This window comes from Engraulis encrasicolus, chromosome 8 (genome assembly GCF_034702125.1).
Source record: "Engraulis encrasicolus isolate BLACKSEA-1 chromosome 8, IST_EnEncr_1.0, whole genome shotgun sequence".
NCBI lineage: Eukaryota > Metazoa > Chordata > Actinopteri > Clupeiformes > Engraulidae > Engraulis > Engraulis encrasicolus.
The window spans coordinates 26306293-26316292 of NC_085864.1; the positions used below are offsets into that span (position 1 = coordinate 26306293).

At 43.6% G+C, this 10000-nt stretch overlaps 1 protein-coding gene across 1 annotated transcript in view; it reads left to right on the forward strand.

The window, feature by feature from the left end:
* The first annotated feature begins 3410 nt into the window (after window positions 1-3410).
* LOC134453821 (serpin I2-like) overlaps window positions 3411-10000 on the forward strand; it is a 20684-nt gene continuing 14094 nt past the window's right edge. The window contains exons 1-4 of the mRNA XM_063204569.1: window positions 3411-3690; window positions 5190-5257; window positions 5374-5560; window positions 8451-8645. Coding sequence (XP_063060639.1) covers window positions 3411-3690; window positions 5190-5257; window positions 5374-5560; window positions 8451-8645 — 730 coding nt within the window. The remainder of the gene's footprint in view (window positions 3691-5189; window positions 5258-5373; window positions 5561-8450; window positions 8646-10000) is intronic.

Here is a 10000-nt window from a genome sequence, read left to right on the forward strand (position 1 = left end):
GACCATTCGGGGGAGCTGTGTTGACGGAAAAGTTGCATATAGACGGGGAGGAACGGTAGCCTACCATGCACCCCCCCCACAACAAAACGCCATATGATTTTTTTTGATCGTCAAGATGTCCTGAATAAGAATTTGAGTGGTAACAGTAATATAACTCACTCCCACTATTCTTTTTCACATCATATTGTATATGACCCCAGAATGCTCAATGCATTCTAGTAGTACACTGCCAAGTCCTCTAAAGCCATGATTCAGTTGGTTATCATAGCTTATGATATACCATATGAAAGCTTGGAGTCTGCAGTATACATATATAAAACTGTATTTAGTGTAACTTTTTGCATAGCAACGGTTGCTAGGCAAAGCATCTTCCTTAACAACCAGCATCAGTGACACAGTTCCTCTGTGATTACATTGCGCTATGATGTCTGGATCTAGACCACTTTTCCAAGGTTCAACATGACTTGTTTAAACCTCCAAGATGTCCTTAATAAGAATTTGAGTGGTAACAGTAATATAACTCATTCCTACTATACTCTTTTACATCATATTGTATATGACTCCAGTACGCTCTACACGTTTTAGTTCTATGTAGTAGTGAACTGCCAAGGCCTCTACAGCCATTTTGCAGTTGGTTATCATAGCTTGTTATGTACCATATGAAAGCTTGGAGTGTGTAGTTTATGAGTATTACATATGTATAGTGTAGGCCTATGACATTTGGGAAGATATACTTGGTTTATGATATGATGTCTGAGAGCTCTGATTTTTTTTCGATTCTTTAAATGACTCCCTTCCACAATGTTAGCCAATTATGATATATTAAAATATTGTAGTTTTTTAATTATTTAAAGGGTTTTGAGAATTAATTAGCGCATCATAATTAGGGATGGGATTTATCCGCCCTCCAAAACTGCTTTGAAATAACTGACTGTGATATTTTAAACAAGTTTAAACAACAACCAAATAGACATCGAGGAGTATAAAGATACAGTCACATCCTACATCACCAAATGCATAGACGACGTCACAGACACAAAAACAATAATCACTCGAGCCAACCAGAAGCCATGGCTGACAGGGGACGTCCACAGGCTGCTGAGGGCAAGAGACATAGCCTTCAGAGCTGGGGATAAAGCGGGCCTGAAAACAGCTATGGCCAACTTGTCACAAGGCATTAGAAAGGCAAAACAAGAATACACACAAGCAAAGATGCACGGAGCCTATGGAAGGACATCCAAGCTATCACTGACTACAAGCCATCACCTCGGAGGTGCAAAAACAACACATCCCTGCTGAACGACCTCAACAGCTTTTTCACACACTTCGAGGAACAAAACAAGACCCACCCACAGAATACCTGTGTCTACCTGTTGATAGCATGAAGAGGGCTCTCAGGATCAACCCACACAAAGCAACAGCCCCAGACAACATTCCTGGACGGATGCTGAAAGACTGTGCTGAGGAACTTTAAAGCATGTCTCCACTGACATCTTCAACACCTCACTACAACAAGCCACTGTCCCCTTCTGCTTCAAAGCCGTCACCATCATATGGGTACCAAAGAAGTCATCTCCATCCTGCTTCAACGATTGACTTCAGCTCAGCATTCAATACCATCATACCCCAACAGCTGATATGCGAACTGGACAATCTGGGCCTCAGCACCTCCCTCTGCAACTGGCTGCTACTTCCTGTGCCAGAAACCACAAGCAGTGCATGTTGGCAACAACACTTCGGACACCATCACGCTGAGCACAGGAGCTCCACAAGGGTGTGTGCTAAGCCCTCTGCTCTTCACTCTGGTCACACACGACTGCAAAATATCCCACTGCACCAACCCACCTGGTGAAGTTTGCAGATGATACAACCATGATGGGTCTCATCACCAACGGCGATGAGACACACTACAGGACAGAGGTGGACCACCTAGCCAAGTGGTGCAGTGACAACAACCTCCTACTGAATGTCAGCAAGACAAAGGAGATTGTTGTCAACTTCCAGAAAGGTCACCACCAACTCCTGCCACTGACCATCGATGGTGCTGCTATGGAGAGGGTGAGCAGCACAAAATTCCTTGAAGTGCACATCAGCGAGGACCTCTCCTGAACCACCAACACTGCATCACTGGCCAAGAAAGCCCAGTAACGCCTCTACTTCCTGCGCAAACTGAGGCATGCCAGTGCCCCACCAGCCATAATGACCACCTTCTACAGAGGAACCATTGAGAGCATCATCACCAGCTGTATCACTGTAAAGTGCACTGTGGTGGTAGCAGTGAGAGTGAAATTGAAAGTGATTGGTCAAGCACAGACATTGACAGTAGCAGTAAATGAACTTTCCGCCTTGGACTATACCTTTCCCCAAATGTTCAATAAACTTTATTTATGATTCAACTGGTTTCCTTCTATTGGGGTCTTGTGGTCTTGCGCACCAACTTGCATGGACTGTGACAGTGACACAGACCGTACAGATTGCAACATTGTCAATAGTTCAAGTAGTTAGTGCTTACATCACATTAGGGTTTGGACTTTTCCAAATTGTTAATATATTTCCTTTTAAGGTCTTTATATGTAAGAATTGGTCATTTAAGGAATCGAGGGGGAAAAAAACTGAGCTCTCAGACATCATACCACTAAACCATGTATATTTTCCCAAAAGTTATAGGTACACCAAAAACATGACAATATACATGAACTCCAAGGTTTCATATTGTATATAACAAACTATGATAACCTACTGCAAAATGGCTGTAGAGGCCTTGGCAGTTTACTACTACATAGAACTAAAACGTATAGAGCATACTGGGGTCATATACAATATGATGTACAAGAGTATAATAGGAATGAGTTATATTACTGTTACCACTCAAATTCTTATTAAGGACATCTTGGAGGTTCAAACAAGTCATGTTGAACCTTGGAAAAGTGGTCTAGATCCAGACATCATAGCACAATGTAATCACAGAGGAACTGTGTCACTGATGTTGGTTGCTAAGGAAGATGCTTTGCCTAGCAACCGTTGCTATGCAAAAGCTACACCAAATACAGTTTAATATATGTATACTGCAGACTCCAAGCTTTCATATGGTATATCATAAGCTATGATAACCAACTGAATCATGGCTCTAGAGGACTTGGCAGTGTACTACTAGAATGCATTGAGCATTCTGGGGTCATATACAATATGATGTGAAAAAGTATAGTGGGAGTGAGTTATATTACTGTTACCACTCAAATTCTTATTCAGGACATCTTGACGATCAAAAAAAATCATATGGCGTTTTGTTGTGGGGGGGGTGCATGGTAGGCTACCGTTCCTCCCCGACTAATAGTATCTCATTAAGTTGACGCTTACTTAACAGTGAAACATAGTTAATCTCATCTTCACCCACCCTTTCTATTGCAGCAATGCTGGTGCTGTTGTTGACAATTCTGACACTGTGGGCTCCGGCTACTACTGGTGGTGGTGGTGATGGTGATGCCACCCAGCCAGGTCCCACCCCTGACTCCACCACCACTGCCTTGGCCCTCAGCCTGTTCCGGGCCGTGTCCGCCTCTGCGCCCGGTGAAAACGTGGTGCTGTGTCCCCTTGGCCTGATCCAGATGCTGGCGCAGCTACAGCTGGGGGCGAGGGGGAGCACGCTCCAACAGCTGAGGAAAGCCATGCACCCTGTGGACATCCACGACGGTAAATAGCCTGCAGACATTTTGGAACACTACAGTCCATTGACACTGAATAGAGGGGAGGGGGCGAGGGGTTCTATGCATATAACCGGCCATACGGGTACTTTGTTCGTGAACGAGCGGTCCGCCCCTTTTTGGGGGAAAGCAAACCGACTGTCTCATTAATTTACATGCAACATCGGTTAGCCTAAATTAACACCATCCATGCTTCAGCCACAGTTTGGCTATATTATTTGAGCAGCCGACAACACAACTCGTTTTCGGCATGTTGAGCGTGAACAACGCTTGTCTACAGGTCTTTGTTTTTCATTTACTCTGTCCCAACAACACCAATTAACATGCCTTGGCTTATCCCCCAATATTTTCCCCCAAAAAGGGGCGTAACGCTCATGGCACACATCATGGCAGTTATACGTATTCTGAAGTGAAGCAACGGCGGGGGGTGGGACTAGACCCGGAAACAAGGAAAAAAAGCCAATTCCCATTCATCTCCATGGGTGACTTGAGCCAATGCATCCTCTTGCCAGTTCTTGCAGAATCTACTCTATTTTGGGCAAATAGTAGTTTCCCGTCCATTTCAAACAAGCTAAATATATTTTTAGGGCTGACCCTTTATTTCAGAGAGCTATTCAAAATGTTTAAATGACCAATTAGCATTGTTAGCTGACTTGATTGACAGTCAAACACAACCGTTGTCCTATCAGCGTTGGTTCTCAGAGTTACGAAGGAACGAATGCAGACATTTAGGGCGTAAGAATCCTCGAAGATCAATTGTGGACGCTTCAAAACATTTGAATGGAATACAATGAAGAATGCTGTCCATGTATATACGTCAATGGTACAGTCCCTCAGTCAGAGCATCATCACAGATCGCAGATGTCAGTACCTTTATCATTACATTACAAAGAACATTAAACTTAGCTGCAATCCAAAGCTAAGTTATTTTATGAACAGGGTATCAGTTACAAGTCCTGGAGCAATGTGGGGTTAGGTGCCTTACTCAAGGGCACTTCAGCCATGGATGTAGGTGCTGGTAAGGATGGGATTTGAACCGGTAATCCTCTGATTTGAAGACCAGCGCTTTTACCATTGAGCCAACCATTATCACAGTGAAAGACAAAGCGAACTTATCTACATACTGTGTTTTGACGGCCTCACATTTGGTTTACACATTTATTGCCAACTGAGTGCATTTTTGTCAGTCGAGCTGTAGTAGTGCGTTTACTGTTTGTTGCACTTCTATGTTACGTATGGTACGATATGAAGACATTTTACATGGTGCCTTTTGTGTGTGTGTGTGTGTGTGTGTGTGTGTGTGTGTGTGTGTGTGTGTGTGTGTGTGTGTGTGTGTGTGTGTGTGTGTGTGTGTGTGTGTGTGTGTGTGTGTGTGTGTGTGTGTGTGTGTGTGTGTGTGTGAGTGCGTGCTTGTGTGGATGCGTGGCTGTGTGCATGCATGCTGCGCACGTGTATGCATGTGTGTGCATGTATATGTGTCCACTTTAGAGACATCCCGTGTCCTTTTCCAGAAGGAGGCTGAGGCCATCATGTCCCCACAGCGGACCAGCGAGCAGGTGGGGCACCACCAGCAGCAAGTCAAGTCAAGTCAAGTCAAGTCGGTTTTATTGTCAATTTCAATGTTTACATGCGCTGGTCATACAAAGAATTGAAATTACGTTTCTTTCCTCAGCAGCAGCAGCAGTCGTTCCACATGTCCATGGCCAGCGCCCTGTTCCTGCAGAAGGGCTTCCCCATGAGCGAGGCCTTCCTGCAGGCTAGCGCTGCCCACCTCCAGGCCTCCCTCAGCCATGTGGACTTCTTCCATCCCCACAAGGCCGCGCAGGACATTAACTCATGGGTGGAGAGGCAGACCAATGGTAAGTGTATTCTGTGTGTGTGTGTGTGTGTGTGTGTGTGTGTGTGTGTGTGTGTGTGTGTGTGTTTGTGCGTGAGCGCGTGCCCGTGCGCGTGCACGGGTGTATCCATGTGATGGAGAGTGAGAAATGAGTGACTTAGCAATTCACCGGAAAGTGCCATCATCACATTTAAATCAGTGAGCACTCGCAGTGCAGTCCACTCAGTTCAAGCTCCATTCACCGCGACTCCAGCCTTTCCTTCTCACTCCATTTCATTTTGTTTCAATTATGTTTTAGTGTCAGGGTCACATTTAAAAGTGTCGTTTAGGACCGTGTATTTTCTCCCCAAACTGCACTTTTCCTTGCTACTGATATGTTAAAATGATCATCTCTCTGGATGCTAATGATCAGAGCCAAGCTCATTAGCGCTAATGTGAGTGATTCCCGCACATGCCCAGTGAAGCCTCAGCGATCCAGAAATAGTCACTCACCCGCCTCAGAAAGGCAAAAAACAGTGTACTGTACCTTCATTTGAAATTCAGATCAGCCACCGCAAGTGAATACCAGTCCAAATTTCCAATTAATTTCATTCACGGTGTATAATAAATGCATTGCTCGCTGCTCTAAGTCTAAATACAAAGACCCAACAACGTGCCAGAAACAGGGAGCATTTCCGTGTATGTGTACCCCAGAGCCAATGGTTGTATTAGCATTTCAAATTGAGTTATATGGTTAAACAAGCAATGTTTCTGCTCCGCGCTGCTATTTACGACTGTGCAAAAGTTATTTGTCTTGTGTGCACAAATACATCTACACAAAACTGCTCGAGAAAACAATAATGCAATTTTTAAGCCACCACCAAACACTTCCAAAAGCACATTACTCACATTTCTGCTTCCTCCCTCCCTAATTTGCATGAGATAATATTTTGACACTTTTCCAGGTCCTCTCGCGGATTCGCAATTATAAACTTTATTTTGGCCTGAAAGGGGACACAGCAATAATAAAAAAAAAACTCTGTTTACGTCTAATGGTGATGAAAGACATATAAAGACATAAATCTCCCTCAGCTTTCAGCACTGTTGAAATAAATAAATAAATAAATAGATAAATAAATAAATAAAGCTCAGTTGGTTCATTTTCGCCACTAGCTCAAATGAGATTCTAAAATCCGTGGAGATTTGTAAGAGGGGCTGAGATTGCCTCCGCCCACCCCTCGCCTAATGGCGTCTCTCTCACTGTCGCAACATTAGCAACAGACTTCAAAGATCCAAAGAAGAAAGACGACAGCCTATAGTATGTATGTGCCTGTGCGCCCAATCTACCCCCCTCTCCTGATAAGGAGCTATTATTGTTGTTATTATGAACTAATTTTCATCCGAGATCAAAAATGTTTAATTAAATCTTGTGCTGCAGTCGGAGGTGGCCTTGCCGAGAGATAATGGCATTGAATTGATCTCAACAGCAATGCTGCCGCCTCACATGAATGCATAATGAGACCATTAAACATGTACACTGTACACTTCACAATAATGATTGTATCTGTCCCCTTAACAACATCCAAACACATGTTTTTATTTACAGCAGTGTATTTGCTTTCGACTTTAATTGAGTTGTTTTTATTAGTGCATGTGTTTTACTGGTCTTGTGTACTGTGTACAGGTCCCTCTCTTCAGGTGGTTTTAGCTGTGCCCTTGTGAGTCCTCTGTCCTTGACCATCCGTTTCCAAACACGCTGTCAGATGAATTGTTCAGGGCCACTCTAGACGTACCTAGAATGAAGCAGACAATAGGGTTTGTTGTTGTTGTTGTTGTTGTTGTTGTTGTTGTGCATATTTACACATCTATGTTGACAGATTTACTGTAAGACAACACTCAAAAGAGAGTAAAGTAGCCTACAAGGCCACAAATAATAAAAAAACTATTGATTTTCAGAATTGAGAAAAAATGCCAAGTAAACAAATAGTGTGATGTACAGTAAAATAGAAGTCCGCATCATTCTGCTTTGTCACCCAGCCATGGAGCCATAGCGGGGCATTGTAAACATTGTATAGATTGTACTGGGCCTTTATATGGTAGCTCTCAGGGCTGGACTGGCCATCTGGCATAGCGGGCATTTCTCAGTGGGCCCCGCACCCTTGTGGGCCCCTATGTTCAGAAATGTATATAAAAAAAAGATTATTATTATTACTATTTTTACATTTCTGAAAATAGGTGCCCATGAGGGTGCGGGACCCACCGGTGAGTCAGTTTCGCGCAGGCTAATTATGAGGGGGCCCCTTTTAGCCAAAGGTGCCAGGGCCCTATTTCTCCTCCAGTCCAGCTCTGGTAGCCCTGTGTGACTCACAGTGATGCTGCATCTCACAGTAAAGAGACGAGTTGAGGTAACGGCTGTGTGCACTACAGTATACGCTGATGTGTTTGGGAGCGGGAGCCCTGGCTTTGAATTTTTATTGATGGCATCTGCCAGCGTTTTGAAAAGCCTTTTGATGGGTGTCATTAATCATCAGAGGGGTGCGTGTAGGATCGGCCAAATGGCATGCAGTTGAACTATACAGCGACTTGCCTAAGCTTCAAAACTTAAGGCTTGGATTCAGCCGCCTCTTGGCTAGATGTGCATACGAGTACAAATGAGGCCAGTTCTACATCACGTGGACTGGAGACCAATCCTCCAGTCTATTAACCTGAAACTGGTTATGAGTGGGTGTTTTATGCAGACGACATACCTCATATAAACTCTGATGATCATTTTTTTCTTTCTTTTTTCCCTTCAACAAAAAAAATGATGACTTTGTACTTTTACGCCCTTGATCCACTATAGTATGCACCACTCATCTTTCTCTTCATTCCTCCTCCTTCTTCCTCTCCTCCTATCTGTCACTTTCCCCCCACCCTCCTCCTCGTTGACTCAGGTAAGATCTGGCAGCTGTTCTCCGCGGATGACTTTGGCCCGCTCAGCCGTCTGGCGGTGGCTAACGCTGTGTACTTCAGGGGCTCCTGGCAGCAAGGCTTTCCCCCGGAGAACACCGCCCTGGGGGCCTTCACCAGGACCGATGGCTCAGTCACCAATGTCCCCATGATGTATCACAGGCTCCAGGCCAATATCGGTGGGTGCCACTCAAAAAAAAGCTCAAAAAAAAGAAGTTTCCCTCAGGGGCCCAGCTTCAAGTACGGCCTAGGTCATATCAACATTATTGGGTTATTGATTGATTGATTTGTTGTCTGATTGATTATTGCACTTAAGGGAATTCCAAAGGGGGAATTATTGCAGGGCAGGCGCCATCTTGTCTAAGTTGCCTCTCATATTGGCGTGTACTGGTTGTCACCAGCTTATTACCGTATGTACTGTATCACAGACTCTTGGTCAACATCGGTAGGTTGTCACTCAGAAAGCTATGAGGCCCTACAAAAAGTGCCATATACACGTAGTAAATCTGAAAATGAGAGATGCTCCTTCAAAGCTGTCATACTGTACTGTCAGATGTAGTTAGGATGGGGATGCCTTAAAGGTGCACTGTGCAGGAAATGGTCAAAAAGGTGTTGCAACTATGCTGTTCATTGAAACTGGGCTGCCTATTGCCAAATTTGATATTTACATGAAAGTTTCTGAAGTAATAAACAAATATTTTCTAGTATGGCCCAAGTAGAGTCATTTTTGCCGGTAAAAATAGCTATTTTTGGAAATTCAAAATGGCGGACCATGGAGAAGATCCCCCTTTTCATGTATGAAAAGTGAAATTTTTCCAGTCATAATGAATACTTGGAATTTGATGATGGTGGTAAGTATTCATGAAAAAGGAAACATTAGTGAATGGGCAGCATGAATTCTGGAAATAAACAACTAAAAATCGCACACAGTGTCCCTTTAAAGGTGCACTGGGTTGGATTGTGGCCAGAGAATGCTGGTCATTGAAACTGTGCTGCATGTTGCCAAATTTGATGTTTTCATGAATATTTACTAATAAACTAATATTCATGATCAAAGTACAGTCAGTTTTGCAGCTAAAAATGCCTATTTCTGGAAATTAAATAAAGGCGGACATGGAGAACATCCACCCTCGTCGTGTATTAAAGTGCGATTTCCTCAACCATAATGAATACTTAGATTTGATGGTGGTGGTAGGTATTTATGAGAAATGTGACACTTGTGAATGAGCAGCATGAATTATACAAATAAGGTGCAAAAAATATTACACAGTGCACCTTTAATGTACAGTCCATGTATGAGTATGCTGAGGTGAGGAGGAATGGTATTTGGTTACAGAAGAAGTTTTATAAAGGTTCAGTTGTTGGTTCCCTGACCTCTCCCGCCTGATTTGCTTGCTCAGGCCATTTCCCTAATTTATGCCATTTACCTGGCTAAAGATTTGTGATAATTAGGGTCAATTGATTGAGTGAAATGGCTGGAACAAATGTGGTAGGCAGGGTGTTTAACTTTTTGAACCGAAATTGTTCACCTCAG